Raw genomic sequence first — 20,037 nt, 5'->3', positions numbered from 1 at the left:
TCTGTGGGTAAAGCTGCAGGTCGTGGGTTCGAGTCCTGGCGGGGTCATGGTGCGTGTGCCCTTGAGCAAGGCACTTTGTCACTCATTGCTTCTCTCCACCCAGGAGTAAATGGGTACCTATGAGGGCAGTGATGGTTATTGTGATTGAATTAGCTTCCTTGCGCCTAACAGGCAGCATTGAGCTGTATACTCCCCAGGGAGCTGAGATGGTATATGGAATGTTTAATTGGCCCAATGATTAGGGGTAATAATAATGTAAAGCGCTTTGATCTTAGTTAAAAGCGCTATATAAGAACCTGTTATTATTATTATCTCGGAACGAATCTAGTATCCAGACGCCACTTCTTTGGTTGTAAACAAAGTCTGTGGAGAGGCAAGTGCATTTCCAAAGTATTTTCCGTCACAAAATCGGAAATGTTTCTCAGTCCCAGATTCACGTCTCTTCAATATTTTTGCAATGACTGACCTTTTTTTGACAAAAGTGTGAGGTGTTATGACAAAATGAAACAGAACAGGGCAGAGGTCGAAACGAGGGTTTGCGGGTTTTAGGAAAGAGAATAAATTTCTGCTTACAATACTATTTGTTGCCTCAAATCAGGCATGCCATTGATAAGTTAAGGTTGAAAAACCGTTGTATAGAATGCATTCAGTCTCGAATTGACTTTTTCATTGATCCCCCACAATTGTGCAACTTATTAATTTAGAATTTAAAAAAAAACGAGTTTATGAATGCCACTGTAGCGGTTGGGTTTCCCTGCTTACATTTTTCACACTTCATCACCTGGAACAACATGGATGCCCTTATTTGTTGTATTTCAGTGCACTGAGATCATCAATGTCATTGGGCAACACATGCAACGCCAAGTCACCAGCGGTCACCAGCCCGACCAGCCAGACAGCATAGCCGACTTCAACAACCTGGCCTCCCCCAAGTACCCACCCAGCCAGGGCCAGGAGAGCCCCAACAATCCGGCCAAGCGATGGGGCGGGGTGGCCACGCCCATCCAGGAGGTGACCAAGCAATCCAACGTGGCCCGGTCCCCGAGCGCACTGTCCGATTACAACCGGGGGGCCAACGTGGCCCGGTCCCCGAGCGCACTGTCCGATTACAACCGGGCGGGGTCGCCAAGTGGTTACCGGGCGGGGTCCCCGAGTCGCCTGTCCCCGCGGCGACCCTCCCCGGCGTCATCGATCAGCGAGCCGGAGGTTTCGGAGCCACGCCCGTCGTCACCGAGGAGGCCTCCGAGTCCGTTTGACAACAGACCCCGGCAGCTGGACTCCAATTGGGTCTTGGCGCCCAAGGATGCCGAGAGGGGCCACGCCCGGATGCCTTCCTGGGACCGCTCCTCGGGCAGCGCCCGGGATTCCTCAGACGGAGAACCTTACAACCGCTCCTCCCCAGTACTTCCTCCTGCGTCATCGGGGAACATCTTGAAGATGGGGATGCCGCGATCGGCCGCCACCAGGCAGGCATCGAAACAGGCTGCACCTGCTGTTGCGAACGGCAACCTGCACGGCAATCGCATGGGGAGAGGAGCTGTGCCTGGTGCTTACAATGGCCGGAAGTAAGTGCCTCAACACCAACGTAATATTTCCATTATCAAAGTACGAGGTTTTTAATTTTACTAACTAAATCAAATAAAAATGGCCGCTGATCTTTGGATAGGTATCCCTTTCACCCTTTCCATACTTCTGGTCTAAATCCAGTTGTGGTCCAAGCTTCCAGTCATTTTCATACACCATAAGTACTGAAGTGACGTGGTTTCTGCCTTAAAATATGAAAATTGCTTTATCAAATTTATAAAAATCTTTCCGTCCAAGCATGATGAATGTTTATGTTGTATATCTCTTTTCAAACAGTGGAGGAATAGATCCTTCAATAGTAAAACAGTATCTAGACATTGAATGCAAGTGAAAGAGAAGTCAATGCATATTATTCATTACTGCCGTAGGGCATCACCAGCGCTTTCAAGCGGGAGGTGCCAGGTTCGAAACCACACCGGGTCACCTTAGTTGAAAGAAACACGTTGAATTGCCTTTAAAATAATAACATAATTTTAAGCATTGACAGTCTATAGACCATTATCATGTTGCGGCCATCTTGATGTTTTATTCATTCAAATCAACGTAACCAAAGCGAGGCTGGAAGGAAAAATAGTCTGGTTCCTTTTTTGCACAAAAAATATTATCATTCAGTACTGTTATTGGATACAGGGAACATGACTGAAATGGTGGCAGCATGATAAAGGTCTTTTGGGATCACCACGCAGTGTCATCGGGGATCAAACAAAATACTTGGATGGCGTATTGACAAAGTGGGCGGGGCTTAGTTTTGATTAAACTCCGCCCACTTTGTATGTGTGCAACAACCCGTGTGTTTCCCTAATGCCACTTGGTTGAGCAGTCACAGCTGTGATTGGTCCAAAACATTGGGGGGAGGAGCCTAATGGGTGGGGCTACAGACTGGACACCACCCACAGAAATTTAGAAACCATAAAATTCAGAGATTTTCTTGAGCATTATTAATTCAAAACTGTTTTCAATTCTGAGCCTGAACGTCTGTATTCACACATTCTATTTCGATGTTTAATTCCCAGTCATTCCAATTATTTCAAAACTGCCGTAAATCTTATTGCCTTTGAAATAGAGTTGTATTTATAAGAGTGAATTATATAATGATAGATTTGTATTGATTGAATATATTTACTTAGAGATTTGTTGAATACTTTTGCCAAATGCATGTAGTTAGTATTAAGTCTTTATATATAGTAAGCGGATGTTTGTATATAATTATGATCATACTTACAGCAGATTTATTCATATGGACACGCTGTCTTCATATGTGATTTCCTTTTTAAAGAAATAATATGCCTATTTATATATCTTTTTATATCAGAATTATATCAAATCTCAAAAGTACTCGGAAATTGAAAAGCGGTTTTGCCACAGATGAAGATGTGTAAATTTACAAATGCTTGATATATAATTTAAAGAAACTGATGAAGACGACGATTGTATTTTGATTTTTGTACATTTGAATGCAGAAATAAAGAAAAGAAAGACTTACTGGTGCATATTTAAATAGAAATAATTTGAAGTATTCAGCTGTTTAATGAAGTTGTCCAACTCAAAACAAAATGGTATTCCTTTAAATTTTCTGGCGATGTGTACAGCTCATGTTTTCTTTCTGAAAGAAAAGGAATGTCTGTTATTGTTTCTTTTTGTTCAAGTCTGTTTAATTGTAAATCAATGCAGCTGTGGAGAAAAGCTATCGGTAGAATCAGTTTATTTTAAAGACATCAATTGTTTAGAGGCTTAATCCGTGTACTGCACATGTATGTACAATATGTACACTGCCTGTTATCTTGAAAGCAACTGCCAATACTAGTGGCTGTTTCCACTTTTCTTGACGAAGTTTTGCGTAATTGTTAGGATCTTTGTATTTTATAAATGTTAATGAATATTGTGAAAGTTTCATTGGAACTTTATGAACTCTTTGGAACCCTTCAAAGTTTACATAAAGAATCATAGTGTGACTGTGTAGGCCCACCAGAACATTAAAGGGTTTTGAACAGTATAATGTACGAGTTAGTACAGTGTATTCAGTGTTACACCACCAAAAATTACGTTGTTGAATTATACCAGAAACAAACAAAGGAAATTCCTTGTGGTGAATTTTGGAACCTTTTCAACGAGTCAAACCTTGTAAAGGCGTTAGACTTCGTTCCAACTTCATCCCGTCCATTTTGTTTTGCAACAAGAATATCCTCGCTGTTAAATAAAAAAAAAATTTAAAATAGGCATCTCTCTTCCCTTTTGTATTGGGATGTCATCTTCCAGGATTCATTCACTTTTCTTGAACAGATATCTTATGTTGCTTTTACATTTAAAAAAAATGGCAACTTTTCGCTTGAGTTAATTTGGTCTTAACAAAATCCTGGAATCTGTTTTTTCTTTGGTAAATGTGTAAAAAATATTTCCGTGCCTAGAAAAAAAATCTGCAAACTTAAAAATTCTTGTTCAACTTTACTTTTGTAAAATGTTGAAATTTGTAGTCTGGTAGCTGTCAGATGAAATTAGTGCCAAAAATAGGATACATTTTTTTAGTAATTTTTTTTTTATATTTGTCTTTTTTTATATTGTCTTCTGCTTTTATCGCCCATCGATGCAAGCCAAGCAAACAGCGTTCGCTCCACATTCCAAAATAAGACATTCATGAAAAATATTTTCTTTTGAAAAAATAATTTCATATATACTTGTATTTAGTGCCTACATATGTATGCTACAAATTAAGTTTAATATACAGTAAGGACAGGACTTTTGTCGATTATGGCAGAGGGCTAGCATAGTGTTCTAATTGACTAACTGGCGGACTCACTTATGCACCGGGCAGTGCTATTGTATAGGATTACCTATAACGCCAAATCTGGCCCATTGTGTAGACAAGATGCATAAAAAACTTCCAATGCATAGCAATTTTGAATAAATTGAAACAAATTCTGTGCACTATAGGATCAGATTTACAAGTCTCGCCTCATCTTGTTCACGTATTTTATGTATTTTTACAGTTACTTGGAAGAAAAAAAAGAAAGCTGTTTTTAATTTTTGAGCAGTGTTATGATCGCAGATACTAGAATATATAGAGTTAGGGGAAGTCAATTTGTAGACTTTTAAAACAGTAGTTTTCTTTTCTACTTTGAAAATGGTATTTCAATTGAAATTGAGTATAAAACTCTGTATTATTTTGTCATTCACCCACCATATTAATTTCAGAAGTCAATGCCTTTCAATTTACTGCCGAAAACTCCTTTGATTTGATATACTGCCGAAAACTCCTTTGATTTGATATATTTTGAGTAACACCTAATATTGTTAAAGAAGTTACGACAGTTTTATACATGTAGCTCATTAATGTCGTATTAACCCAAGTTTCACGTATTTTTGTTTTGCCTTATAGAATTTAGTGTACCATACATATACACAGATGGAGTAAAAAGAAAAATTGCAGAGAATTAAACTGAGCTTTTTAAAAGTTTATTTTAATGCATCTGTATTATCGCAATTGATGATTGGACAACCACGATGAATATTGAAATGTTTATGCCAAATAATTTTTTTATAAAAATGATGCTACAAAATGTCGTAATTTGCTATTTTTCTAATAAATTATTGATCCAAGATTAACCAGACAAGTGGCTTCATTCTTTGCCTTTTTTTAAAAAGATTCATTTCACTTTAACCTCAACGCAACTTATTTTATAAGCACCACTAGTGGGCAATTCAAAGGTAACTCGCGTTACATTTTAAGTAGTGCTGTAAATCTGTGCCTGTTCAAATCACATGTCAAATCACATGACACTAGGGAGCACTGTTCCAGGCGCGGATCCAACCCCCCCCCCCCCCCCCACCAACACCCCCCAGCTCTGTCAAATTGGGTTTTTTTTTCATAGAAATTCCTTCAAAATAATGCGACCCCCCCCCCCCCCCCTTCCACTCTGACACCCAAAAAATTATGGGTAATAATGTCCGCCTGTGCACAAAACATGGAGAGAGCTAGCGTGGTTAGGTTTTTTTTGTTGACTATCATCTGTAATAAAGTGTAAAAAGTCGGATTTGAACATCGCCCCTGTTGAAAGTACAAGCGCCCTCAGTTGTCTGGAAAGCATGGACAATTCCAAATGTTTAAAGAAATGCACTTTTCACTATCTTTAATCAAAAAGGGACGTCAAATAGTTTTCATACATTTTAAGATCCCAGTAGATAGATGCATAAAAAAATGAGCCCAAGTAAAATTGTAATGGTCCCTTTAAAAATTTAGGCCTATGTGTAATTGAATCATTTTGAATTATCTTTCAACCACTTTAATCACGCGTGTAAAAATAAATACACAAATATTTTCAAAATTGATCATCGATATCCGAAAAAGAAACTCTTGCCAATTTGAAGCTCTTTGTCAAACTTGTAAAAATATTTGTGGGTGAAATTAATTATGTAAGTTTGCGACTTGCACAAGTTTAATCACGGGGCGCGCCGGCGCCAAAATATGAGTAGAATTTTCACTGGTTTCCCAGCTCAGCTCATTGCACAAAGAATAGCAATCGGGTACCAGGGCTTGTCAAAGCATTGTGTGCACGTTGGTGGCGCGAATTTGCACCATGTGCGATACGTGACTTGCCTGTAAAAATAAAGTACACAATACTGGCTGCGATAGGGATCGATTGTTTCATGATAAAAACTTAAATCAACAATTCAGACGTAATCGGACCATATGCCATGAACGGGACTGCGGTTGAAACCTCAGTCGAGCCGACTGTTGCAAAGAGACAGAAGCTTTCCAACGGCGGAGAGGTAGGACGTGGCATTGCATTGCCGTTCTTCGACTTCATGTTTTGTTGTCTCGTGCCGCGCCGTGTTCATTATTGTCAATGCCATTGTTTTTGTAGTCGTGGTAGTACTTTTGTAGGCTCTATAAGTTATAAGTAACGCATACCAGTTCAGTTATCATTTAGGAATAGGAAGACCTAGTTATGTTCTCGTGCTTTTTTATCTCTTATTCAGCATTTGTGTTTCATTCCAACTCAGACACGACAGACACAAAAACCCTATTTTTATTTGGCAGTCTGGCAACAGCGGCCCATGCCATGGCCTTGGCTCCATGATTATATTATATTATGACCTTGGACCGGTCCCTGATTGTTTTTCGTTGTTGTACCGTCACTGCACTGAACACTGAGTGTTTAATTTTATTTTATTTATTATTATTTAGGCATATTGTGGTTTTTTTTTTGGGGGGGGGTAGAATTGTAATTGTAATTGTAAAGTAAGTAGGCAGCTGGGCCTAGGCCTAAAAACCCTAGTGTAGTACTATAGCCTAGGCTAGCCCCAGTAAAAGGTCTAGGGCCTAATTGGATAGCCCTAACAGTCCTGAATCCTCCAATTTACATACGATTTTGCACACCCCCTAGGGAACTAAACATGTATATGGGCCATTTTTTTTGCGTAAGAATGTTGCAACCTGACACCACTTTTTTTCATCCTGTCTTATCTCAATGAAGGTCAGTCATAAAAATATTTAAAAAAACTGGGACTGAGAAACATTTCCAGTTTTGTTAAAAAATACTTTCAAAAATGCACTGGACTCTCTCTCCATAGACTTTGTACACAACCAAGTCTAAGAAGTGGCATCTGGATACATTCTTTCTATTTTTTTTTGGTGTCTGGTTCAAAAGTGAATAACTTTTGTATTGCTAGAAACTTTAGCAATTTAGAAAAGGAATCAATTTTTCGGGATAAAACTCAAAAATAGCCTGGGGAATGATCTTTAAATTGAAGGATAAAAAAAATGTGATTAATCAAATTTCAGCTATCAATATGTCATAACCGACATGCATGTCACTGTTTCTTCTATAACAGGTACATTTGGACATCATGCCTGCTAACGACACAACCGTAGTCACTCCAGCCCCTGAGGGTTGGTTTGGGAGCGAACCCCTGGCAACCAACGACCCTGCCATAGCGAACATCATCTCCAAGGAGAAAGACCGACAAAGGCGCGGCCTGGAGTTGATTGCCTCGGAGAACTTTACCAGCCGTGCCGTGTTGGAGACGCTAGGCTCCTGCCTGCAGAACAAATACTGCGAGGGTTACCCTGGAAACAGGTGAATTTAAAGCAATTGTTCCCAAACTCTCCCCCCCCCCCTCCACCCAGCTCTGAATGGTTCTTTAGCCCTAACTCCCTGGCATGATTTACTAGGAACCATACCCATCCTGGCAAATTCCAAAACCACATGGGAAACTGCACACACATTTGCATGTATAGTTTAATTTCTCAAAAAGTACCTGAGGCCAAAAAATAAAGTCTTCGGTTTCTGGTATGGAGTTTGCCCCAAAAGTGGTGCGGCGACGATTTTTTTTTTTTTTACTTTTTTTTTCTTCAAATGTCGGCTTATGACTGCAAATGGTGCCCGACTAAATTTAGTGCAAAATATATGGGAGCCCAGAGAGGCCACATACCGCTTATACTTGATCGTAACCCCATCTAAACACACGTTAAAATTGTGCAGCAGCAGGATTCCAGTCAACCAGTGAGTTTGGCAGTTTTGAGACATCATCTTACATTGGACAAAAACTTTTTAATTTTTCCGACGCGCATGGTTACGGCGACACGCCCATACCAGAAATCGGAGACTTTTTTTTGTTTGGCCTAAGATGAGTATTTTATTTTGATGGAGCCTATACTCTTGTGTATAATCAGTGAAATGTTACAGAAACCCATTCATGCAAACCAGAGCTGCAACAGATTATAAAAGGATGTGTGTTTTTCAACCATTCCAATGGGAAATACACATTGCATTGAAAATCACTCAACCGGCACTCTGCAATGGGTCTTTTCATTAACTGTGTAAATCACGTTGAAACGGGTGAAAAACACATTGCCATTTATAATTCGTTGTACATGTATGCCTGGTTTGCATGAATTGATTTTCATCAAAGTTTCGCTGTGATTATACACACAAACAATATACTCCATCAACATGAAATGCTGATGTTGGATATTTTTTGAGAAATTTAAAGATGTCTGCGTGCACACTTTTTTTGTGTCACCCTTTATTGTTTCCTGTGTCACAGTTTTTGGCATTTTTTCTTCTTTTCATACAGGGTGAGTAAAAAAAAGTGGAACCCAAACCCCCAAAATTATATTTCATATTTAAACAAATATGTAGCACCCAAAATAATAATGACTGGAAAGCCAATTTCATAAGCTACTTTTAAATGAAAAAATTAATGAAATTGCTCAATCCGTTCAAAGAATATCACCATTTAAACACAATGACCCTAAAAGTTCTTTCGTCCAAAAATTCGATTTCAAGAATCATCGTCACAATTGTCTTCAAGCATCACCAGGGAAAAACCCTCAGTTGAAAAGTTAAAATATTCAACAGAGTCCTTTTGAAGGCCCGTCTTTTCAAAAAAAATTTATAACTCATATTGTTTGCCTAACCAGGGTTGTTAATAAAGATATTGTGTGCTACAGTTGTTGACAGTTGTTGAAACAAGTATTCTGTGTCATTTTCTTTGTTCCAAACAGTAAGAATACACAATAAACTGCTTTTTTGGACGAAACAGGTTTTAGCTTCATTGCGTTTAAATGGTGATATTCTCTGAACGGATTGAGCAATTTCAGTAATTTTTTCATTTAAAAGTAGCTTATGAAATTGGCTTTCCAGTCATTATTATTTTTGGTGCTACATATTTTGTAAAATATGAAATTTTGGGGGTTTGGGTTCCGCTTTTTTTGACTCACCCTATATTTCCCTGGTTCTGGTAGATATTACGGCGGCACCGAACACTATGACGAACTGGAGCTCCTCTGCATCAAGCGTGCCCAGGAGGCCTACGGCCTCAACCCCGACGAGTGGGGCGTCAACGTCCAGCCCTACTCCGGTTCCCCGGCCAACTTTGCCGTCTTCACTGCTGTCATCGGTCCCCACGGCCGCATCATGGGTCTGGACCTGCCGGACGGCGGTCACCTGACCCATGGCTTCATGACAAGCCGTAAGAAGATCTCGGCTACCTCGGTCTACTTTGAGTCCATGCCGTACAAGGTGAACCCGGAGACCGGGTACATCGACATGGATCGATTGGAGGAGAACGCTCGTCTCTTTCACCCCCAGGTGGTGATTGCTGGTACGTTAGCGGCGCATTTCTTGGTCACACAAGACAAGACAAGTTTAGTGTTTTGGTTTGAAGATGCGTTTCCCATGCTTTTTTTTTTGGTTTCCCTTTGAAAACTTTCCCGCAGAATGTTCGCGTCGGTCCAGATCGTAAGTGGGTGCAGAATTCTTAAGCTTTGTGGCCTTACTGAGGTCACCTCAAGCTCCACCCTGAACGATATTTTTGAGAGTTTTAAGGGGATCGAAGCGTCATCTGCAACATCACAGTCAGCCGACATTTGAAGGGAAAAAACCCTGCGTGGCCCACCACTTTGGGGGCAATCTCCATACAAGAAACTGGAGACTTATTTTTTTTGGCATAACTGAATGAGTGTTTCATTTGTTCATTTACAATTTAAATGAAACATGCAGATTTTGCACCCTAAACCTCCTAGATCCTTAGGTTTTCAAGGAATTTTTAGGATCAAGAAACCTGCTATATAATATTATTACCAAGCTTATAATACATCAAGTTGAAGTACAAAGAGCGTTTTGTATTGTAAGGCCAAAAAAAAAGTCTCCGGTTTCTGGTATGCGCACGCGTCGCCGTGCGCGTCGGCAAAATGAAAAAGTTTTTTTTTTAATAAAAGATGATGTCCCCAAACCGCCAAACTCACTGGTTTGACTGGAATACTGCTGCTGCACAATTTTAACGTGTTTTTAGATTGGGTTATGGTCGAGAATAAGCTTTATGTGGCCTCTCTGGACTCCCATATATTTGCACTAAGTTTAGTCGGGCACCATTTGCAGTCATCAGCACACATTTAAAGCAAAAAAATCAGGTTAAAAAAAAAAAAAAGCCGCGTTGCCGCATCACTTTTTGGGCAAGCTCCATACCAGAAACCGGAGACTTTTTTGGGGGGGCCTAATGGATTTTGAGGGGAAAAAAACTGGCTCGGTACATGCAGTTAGATTTTTTATGTCAAACATCAAAGTACACATATACGCAGAGCCATGCACATTGCATGTGCACATCTTTAACTGTTCTATTCTCAGATATGCCAAAGATCAGAACGACAGAATTAGACCTGCTTATCTGCTGTATTTTTAGTCTCAAGTGTAAATATGCAGGATATCAGGGGGCAAAGGTTAACTCACATGGAAACTCAGTCTGGTTTTTACTAGTTAAAAACTGCATGGGGGAATGGAGACATTGTGTTTGTGGTTTCTGTGTTTTGAGTATGAGAAAATTCCAGCCCCTTAAAAAAAAAAAATTCAGTTTAATGTTTCAAGTGCTGGTCCCTACATGTACATGTAGGAATGAGCCATTGAAATTCTTTGAAATTCTTTGATCTTTGAAATTCCACAAATCGTGTGACAGTGCAATGGAACTTCTATTTATTGGGAAATAGAACTTCTTCTTTTTTTTACGGTGGGGACGGGCCGTGGGTTGGGACGAAGAATTCAATGACGTGATCAACGACCACCAATCAGATGATGGGGATTTATTCGGGCATTGCATTAATTCGAAATTATATTATGAAGGATAATTGGCATATATAGATGTAGTTCCAAAGTATGTCATAGGAAAAAAAACTTCAATCAGTTTTTTCCCATGGCGGGTGTGAAACACGCCGTGGACTTGAGCTGCTTTTGTCGGTTTGTTGGTTGGTGGGTTTGTTGGTTGGTGGGTGGGTTGGTGGGTTTGTTGGTTGGTGGGTTGGTTGGTTGGTGGGTGGTTTGGTGGACAGTTTACTAGGCCATATATTACATTGTATATTCATGCAACTCGAGTATTACAGCTTTCCTTCCAAAGCCGGTTTTGATAACGAGGATGCGCATACATCTAATTTGCATATTTTTTAAATATTCGATCACGCCTTATCCGTTTCCGTTTTCTTAACTCTCGAGGACAGTACGGCCCAGGGGCACGGACGGTGCCTTAAGCCATCTTCACACGTCACCCGGCCGCCGTGGGCTATACCACTTGTTTCTCAAATTCTTACTTGCATGTTGTACATGTAGCTCAATGAAGGAGAACGTAAGGTTCTACATGAACTCCTTGCTTTTGTTTGCATGTTTCCAGGCATCAGTTGCTACTCTCGTAACCTGGACTACGCCCGGTTCCGTAAGATCGCCGACCAGCACGATGCGTACCTGATGGCTGACATGGCGCACATCAGCGGTCTGGTGGCATCTGGGGCCGTCCCCAGCCCGTTTGACCACTGCGACATCGTCACCAGCACCACCCACAAGACACTGCGGGGGCCAAGGGCTGGCATCATATTCTTCCGCAAAGGTACATGGAATAAAAATAGGAGTACCTCAAGATGTTAGGCCAAAAAAAAGTTCTGCTTCTGATTACATGGCATTCAAAAATAGGGTAGGTAGGGAATTTGTTTTTTTATTTTTGTCAAATTGTTTTTGTGTACGATCATATGGAGGCATCTGCCTGTTGCCGAGGGTAATAAAAGGTAAAAATTGATGGTTTTGGGTGTTTTTTGCTCATTTTTCCCTTTAAAAAAAATCAGGATAGGGGCTGTCAGAATAGGGTAGCTAGGAAAAAAGTGGAAGCAGAATTTTTTTTTTTTTGCCTTATTGTTTATTCAGCATAAAGAAAGTGCACTAGAACAATGCTGTACGACTCAAACAAAACAATAAGCATGTGCCAGGGATTGAAAAAAAAACATGACTTGCATCTTGTATGTAAATGTAAAACTTGTCAACAAAAGTCTTAAAATCCAGTTTCATAAAAATGGGACATAAATGCGACAGCTCAAAAATGATTCATCCCATCTGAGCACTTTTTGTGCCATTACATGTATTTCACCCTCTAATATAATTGTTATACAGGGTGGGTAAAAAAACGAAACCCAAATGTCGGGACCATTGTTTTAGTGAAGTTCTGCATGTAGCACTTTCAAAATCTGGGATATGACATCCCAATTTCATAAGCTTTCTTTTAGTACAAGAATCATTAAAATCACTCATGTACTTTTTTAAGTTACGGAGTTTTAAACACAACCACCGTTTTAAAAGTTCTATCCACGGATCACAAAAAAAGTGTGCGTTCTTTCAGCAAAACAAAACGATTCACACTTATCCTTATGTGATTTGTTTCGTTTTACTGAAAGAACACTGAATTTTTTTGTGATCAGTGGACAGAACCTTAAAACGGCGGTTGTGTTTAAAACTCCGTAACTTGAAAAGTACATGAGTGATTTGAATGATTCTTGTACTAAAAGAAAGCATATGAATTGGGCTTTCATATCCTATATTTTGAAAGTGCTACATACAGAACTTCACTAAAACAATGGTCCGGACATTTGGGTTTCGTTTTTTTTCACTTACCCTGTACAGCAACAGAATATAGTCAATGCACTAATTACCTCTAAGGTAGGGGAAATTAGGGCTGAAAAAAAAAATCATAGTTCTGGATATTTTGCAATTTATTACTCTCCAAGTGTTTGTTATTTATTGTGGGTTACGTTTCATACACGTAGCACAAATAGACGGCCATAAGGAAAGATGCCAAGATACAATGTGTAACTTTTTTTTATCACTTTCTGACTCTATATCCACTCATAACCAAAATATAAACCAAGTTAACGTAAGGCAAATGGTGCTGAAAAGTTAAATGGAAAAGTACATGTTTCACGCTGTGCCAATACCAGTAGAAAGAAATTTGTACGAGGTCAGAGACCTTGGTCTTGATGGAGGAAGTCTTTCACAGTGGGGCCCTTGTTTTTGTAGAGATGAACTCCTGGCAATCCTTAAAATGATTTATTTTTTTCGGTAGGGGGGATTTTTCTTTGAGCAATTGGCTGTTGAAAATGAAATATGCCACTTATGATACAACTTCCTTTTACATGTGTATGGAATTATAAATTGATGTCATGCTGTTGTTTTGATTTGTCTCTGGCGGGTAATATATAAACTTACTCAAGCCTTGCTGTACACAAAAACGTCAAACTTTTTTTTAAGTACATGTATCTTCATCACACCAACTTCGGTTTACCCCAAACCACTAAAATATTCTTTTTTTTATGGATTTATCAGGGAATAAACACAACGAAATGTGACCCACTCCAGAAAAAGGTGATATAAGTCGTAAAAAATAAAATTCAAGTTTATATACACGACTGGAAAGCCCTCAATGTAAGCTTTCATTTGGTATATGACACAGCTCTATAGCCCTTCTCGTTGTGGAGATATGACAAATTTACATATTAATTAGTTCCATGGAGTTCAAATTACACAACTGAGAAAACAGGCTTTGAAATAGCTGTCTCTGTTGTAGATTTGGGCATGAAAAGCTCACTTTTAGTATCTTAGCCACCAACATGTTCCTGTTTTACTATCACTTTTAAACTTTGGATATTGATTCTACAACAATTATTTTCAATGATTTTTTGGGGAAAAGAGACTTTTTGAAACCAGATCACTATCTTTTGGCTAATTTGCATATTGATTAAAATCATAGTTTTTGGATGTAAAACAAAGAGAACAATGCACACAAAATAAGGTTATTTTTTCCCTTTATTCATCGAAATCAACATTTCTATGAATGAATCCTTAAATTTTGGGTATCAAAGATGTCATTTAAGACAAAAATAGGAATTTGGATTTTGACGGAAAATTTCACCCTCTCAACGTTCAGCGTGCCATTACAGCGCGACTTATATCACCTTTTCCTGGAGGGGGTTACAAGTATAATGAAGTAAAGGTGATAATAATAAGTTAAAAAAGGCGGACAGTCAGTCCTTCTTTCTGTTAGCCTTCTTCATCTGTGTTTCCATTTGACTGTTCCAGGTGTGCGTAAGACCTTGAAGAACGGAACGCAGGTCATGTACAACCTGGAGAAGACCATCAATGAAGCCGTCTTCCCTGGCTTGCAGGGCGGTCCACACATGCACGCCATCGCTGGTAAGTACTTGGCTGGAATGCATTGGCCATTAATTAACCCTAACCGCCCTGAATCCTTCAAAATCCTCTTTGCCAAAGTGGAGGAATTTGGAGGATTGAGGTTACATGGCAAAAGTGCGTTACTGATTTCGTAGGATGCACTTTGTCAAGGTCTTGGCCTGGACCTTGTGTTGTTTTTGCTCAGCCATGCATAAATATAGGCCTGGATTATGCTCTAAATCCTCCGTACTGCTCCAGTCACTGGCCAAGCTTCAACATATTGACAGTCACTGCCGCAGGATTTTGCAGAATTCAGGCAGTGGTCACACCCCTCCATGGACCATATTCAAGAAATAATGGAGGAGTTAAGTACCTCCTTCAAATTGACTTCAGAATGGCCCGAAACTTGGAAATATCCTTATAATCATTTTCCTGGATCCATTTGAAGATTTACTCCTTTCTCGATGCACTTTGTGTTTTACTTAACTGTCGACTTACTCTTTCTTTTTATTTACGCTTCTTTTGAAGGTGTTGCTGTCGCACTGAAACAGACGATGAAGCCAGAATTTAAGACGTATGCCGCAAACGTCATCCAAAATGCCCAAGTCATGTGTAAAAGCCTTGTGGAGCGTGGCTACAAGGTTGTGACAGGTACGTTTCGGCAAGAAGCCAGTATTATTGAATACAAACATATTATTAGAGATATCTGTCCTTTTTACCCTTAACTGTTGAGAATCCACCTAAATGTAAATCTAATGCTCGGTTTTGCAGGACTTCGCAGCCTAGTCGTTATTGCTCTGCATTTGGCTCAAGGTCAATTTTACTCCCCAGTGTTTTGGTTTTGTTGGATTTTGGAGGCTTTCTGACAAAAAAAGCCATGGATAGGGCCCATGTGACTGGGCTTGCTTTCGGATACCAGAAAATCAGTGTCGCCATGTTAGTAGGCAAAGATCATATAGCGCTGCGCACAGTAGATATTTAGGCAAGTCTTTATAGCTGTGATGGACGGCGAAAACGCGGAGCCAACTCCCAGTGTAGTCGGAGTATCACACACTCACGTGTGCTGAGCCAGACGACGAACGTTTGATAACATGTACATTTTATGAGACCCCATGCGCCAGCCAATTCGAGTCCACTTTAGAACTTGTGATGTCATTTCGATCAGAAATGTGGATTGCTGTTGATTGGTCAATTTGGCTACCATGTTTTTGTAATACATCGGCTTACGGAAGACCCGATAGAAGGCGCCCGCTGGATGGTCAGAATCGGGAGGTCAAGGCGCAGTCTTGTTTTGCATAATTAATCGCCGAATCTGCTGGCATATCATAGACCCTTGCTGTGCAAGGGGATATTTCATAGACTACACCCTGTTCTGGGTCGGCATGATTATGACGACTGTACCCGGCACGGCACAGGTACATGCAGTAACCATTATGCCATTTCATAAAGAATAATGAAGTTATTTTTATGTGAATTGAGCCCTACTCTCTAGTTTACTTTGACGTCATACGATCGGACCCTAATTGTGAAATTAACTTTTAGAAAAATTCTGATCTGTGTAGTTGAACAACGAATGAGTCTGGTGGGCTGTTACCATTTTGCAGAAAAATGCAATATATTAGATCAATTGGAAAAATCTTTTTGTGTGCACAGTAAAGAAACAAAACGGGAATGGAAATTGGAAATTAAACCTTTAAAAAATGGAAATTAAACCTTTAAACTAACAGATACCTGAGAATTACATGTATGCTGAATAAAATTATTTTATGCTAAATAAAATTATTTTACTACCAAAAATTAATAATTTTAGATTACTACAGGTTGTGTGAATCTTCTACTGTATCTTTTTAATCCATGGAATTTAAAAATGAGTGAATCTATTTTATATACAATCAACTTTTATTCAAACTGAAGTATTCTTTCATTTATTTCTTTCTGCTCGTAGGTGGCACTGACAACCATCTACTCTTGGTTGACCTTCGACCAATCGGACTGGACGGTGCTCGCTGCGAGAAAATTCTGGAGGATATCTCCGTGGTCTGCAACAAGAACACCTGCCCTGGCGATCAGAGCGCTTTGAAACCCAGCGGCCTTCGCTTCGGCACTGCCGCGCTGACATCGCGCACGCTTACGGCTGCCGATTTTGAGAAAGTGGTGGACTTTATTGACAGAGGTGAGTTCAGACACCGGCTTAGTGGGGACCTTCTGGATGTTAATTTGAATACTGTTGTTTGTTTGTTTTCAAAATCTCTCTCCAAGTAATGCATAGAGTTTCACAAACAATGTAGTATCCAGACGCCATTTCAGTAGTTGTGTACAAAGTCTAGGGACAGTCAAGAACATTTTTAAAGTATTTCCTAACAAAATTGGAAATGTTTCTCGGTCCCAGATTCATGTCTTTTCAACACTCTTGCAGTGACTGACCTCCATGGAGATGATATATGATAATAATAAAAAAGTGGCGTCAGGGTGCAACATTCTTTTCAGAATTTCTTATTACCTTGGTATGTGAAAACAAGAAGGTGTTTTTTTTGCTGCAGTTTGTGCAGCTAAAATGGATTCATGAGAACAGGTCATCTACTCGGTTTTGGAATATTTCTGTCTCTGATTAAAATCATTTTAATCTGCCCTCTTGTTAAACAAGCTCTTTGGTAAATATGCACTGAAACGCATACAAGTGCACATCAGGCGATCGGGTGTGCTGATAGCAGAAAAATGCTTGACTGGGAAATTCCTACAAGATTAGGAAAAATACACATTTATCAAAGACATGTTTTATTTGATGTACTATTGTTGATAATATTGAAGGTACATTGTTGTACATCATGAGCATATAGGTATACTGCCTCTAGCCAGCTTGGTCATACATATTCATGCATATACGTGTACATGAGTTAAAGAGATCGTTGGTGCTAAATTGAATATTTCATATGACAAAAATGCAAAATCCCTCTTGTTTTGTAGTATGCACATAAATAAATAAATATATGAGAATTTTCTTGTCTGGCGCCTGCAAAACATGAAAAAAACAATTGATGACATCGACGGATCGCGTGACGTCATGGATAGGACTTCAGTTTCAAACAGTTTGCTGCTGTTACACGTATGTTCATAGCCTACTGCCTGTGATAGTCACTTAATTCACTTACGGGCTATACTTGCTGCACATGCGCAGTGTGAGACATCCACTAGTCTTTGCATGTTGGCGACATTTTACCAACATATTCTGGTGCTATGGTGGCATAAAATTTCCAAAATTTCTATTATATGAGTTTTCCCAAAGTTATACCTCGTAAATATATACTCAAAATAAGTTTCCAATAAAACTCACAATATAATCAACCGGGCTCTATTTTTTTCAAAAGGAATATTCGTTGCTCTTTTTTTTTTGGCCATGAAAATTGACCTTGAATCATATTGCATAAGGAACAAATCAATATTTGTGAATAGAAAAAAAATGTAGCTCCCTATTTATCACCTGGACGGGAACATTGACATTGCTGGCTTCACTTCCATAGGTCTCACTTATTCCTAAAAACTCAGATTTTTAAGGAAAACAAAATAAATATCGTAATCAACGAAAATCGCTGCTTGCGAAAAGACTACTACATCATTTGAATACGGAGCATCAATAGACCTATCGAAGCGAAAATTAGAGAAAGAAAAGACTGATTATGTCATGCCGCATTTAAGCCTTATTAAGGAACAAAGGCTGATGCGTCGAGTGGGATACCTGGGCACAATAGACAAACTAAGTGGAAGGCACAAACATATGTGGTTACATCATACATGCTGCTTTTAAACATTTACATGTACAGTCCATGTTGTTTTAAAAAAATGATTTTTTTTTTTTACTAAAGATGCAAAACTTACACTAAATAATGGTACTATCAATTCAAAACCTCAATTCCATGTACATTGATGTACAGTTTAGGTGGTTAGATTGAAATTTTTGTTTGGATTTAAAAGTTTTCTTTTGCCATCAAAAGATGGAACTATCACCCAATCTTCCTCAACTTTTTTGTTTTTACCGTTTTATCTCACACTAGGCATCAAGCTGACAAAGGAGGTGGCAGCAATCAGCGGTCCCACCCTGAAGGAGTTCCGAGAGACGGTGGCCACTAACGAGGAAGTCAAGAAGAAGATTGCCGCGATGCGGGAGGAGGTGGAGACCTTTGCCATGAAGTTTCCTCTCCCCGGCTTCTAAACACTAAACTTCCACTCACCACTGTCGAAATACGGCAATAAACGATGTTGTATTCACATAATTAAAAAATAGTAGAGGTAAGAAAGCAAATCTGTACTATTAAGGATTACAATCTTATTTCTGAATTGAATTAAAAATTCAAGTGTATATCAGTACCCGAAGAGGATATTTTTCATGATTTGTTAGGCGTATCAGTTCCATAATTGAATATTTTCAATTTGAATATTTTCAATTTGTTTTTAAATTTAATGAGTTTCAGTTTTTTTCAGTTTTCCATTGCAATGTCGGTTTCGTTCACACGTCTTTTTTGTTGTTGAAAATACTTGACCCAGAAAAGTATGGGGTCCATTTTGACTTGATTATCATTCCGTGTGCATTTGTCAAATTGTAAAATTATTCTCAAATGCCAAAGATGTACATGTATTGATATGCGTGCCTTTTGAAACGGCAAGTGTAATTTACATGTACAGGTACTATATAAAACACTACATGTATTCAATAGTTTCGTTAATTTTTTTTGTTTGTTAGAAATCTTCCTATAATTGCATAAATTCAAAGAAAATGCAGACATGTAGAAAATGATCTACAAAAAAAAATCATTGTTAATAAAAACAAATTGTTGTCTATTGCCGGAGTCTGATCAGAGCCGGGGTACAAATATTTCAATTTAAAGTGCATAATTTTTGTTTCAATCAGTTTACAAGTAATATTGAAGCACAGGCTGGCGTAGCGGTACTTTCCTCGCCTTTCACCACTGTGACCTGGGTTCGAATCCCGCCTGGGCCAATATGTGGACTGGGTTTTCCCTAGAATGTCGTTCTGGGGTTTTCCTCCCATCACTAAAACATCCACATCTTCTATCTTCCACAATCTTCTACGAAGTCTTATCCATCTTGTTGTGGTACTCGCGCTGTCGAAATAAATAAATAAATTAATAAAACTTGCTACAAGATATTGAAAATGCAGTTCAAACACTTTTTCACTGTACGTCATTAGTCTTAAATGGCTGAATTCAGCTTGGAAAAAAAGTTTTAAAAATTGGGGAAAACGGAAACACGTGACTGTTCAATTCGTTGTATGTTTATCAATTCAATTGTCATTCAAAATGATTGGGAATTTGTATCAGAACAGGGTAGTGTCTTGTACAAATACACATAGGTTTTATGGCACAGTCTATGTAGTGACGGCATGCATGCGAAATCAGTATTGTGTAATGATCTTGTGTGAAATATTTTGAAACCATTGAGATAAATCTGGCAGTAAGGGGATTGA

At 39.0% G+C, this 20,037-nt stretch overlaps 2 protein-coding genes across 2 annotated transcripts in view; both read left to right on the top strand.

Annotated features, from left to right (window-relative positions):
• LOC119735106 (unconventional myosin-XV-like) overlaps positions 1 to 5,189 on the top strand; it is an 83,021-nt gene extending 77,832 nt beyond the window's left edge. Inside the window, exon 52 of the mRNA XM_038208807.1 lies at positions 820 to 5,189. Coding sequence (XP_038064735.1) covers positions 820 to 1,569 — 750 coding nt within the window. The 3' untranslated portion in view covers positions 1,570 to 5,189. The remainder of the gene's footprint in view (positions 1 to 819) is intronic.
• Positions 5,190 to 6,124: 935 nt separating this feature from the next.
• On the top strand, positions 6,125 to 19,425 carry LOC119735109 (serine hydroxymethyltransferase, cytosolic-like). The gene is made up of 8 exons (XM_038208808.1): positions 6,125 to 6,348; positions 7,414 to 7,658; positions 9,329 to 9,687; positions 11,740 to 11,952; positions 14,466 to 14,579; positions 15,087 to 15,209; positions 16,504 to 16,731; positions 18,608 to 19,425. The coding sequence occupies exons 1-8, from the start codon at positions 6,274 to 6,276 to the stop codon at positions 18,763 to 18,765; spliced, it is 1,515 nt and encodes a 504-aa protein (XP_038064736.1). The 5' UTR covers positions 6,125 to 6,273; the 3' UTR covers positions 18,766 to 19,425.
• The last annotated feature ends 612 nt before the right edge of the window (positions 19,426 to 20,037 follow it).

This window comes from Patiria miniata, unplaced genomic scaffold, assembly GCF_015706575.1.
Source record: "Patiria miniata isolate m_02_andy unplaced genomic scaffold, ASM1570657v1 HiC_scaffold_28, whole genome shotgun sequence".
In the NCBI taxonomy this organism is placed as follows: domain Eukaryota; kingdom Metazoa; phylum Echinodermata; class Asteroidea; order Valvatida; family Asterinidae; genus Patiria; species Patiria miniata.
The sequence above is the reverse complement of the archived record's forward strand: the minus strand, read 5'-3'. Positions and strand labels throughout refer to the sequence as shown.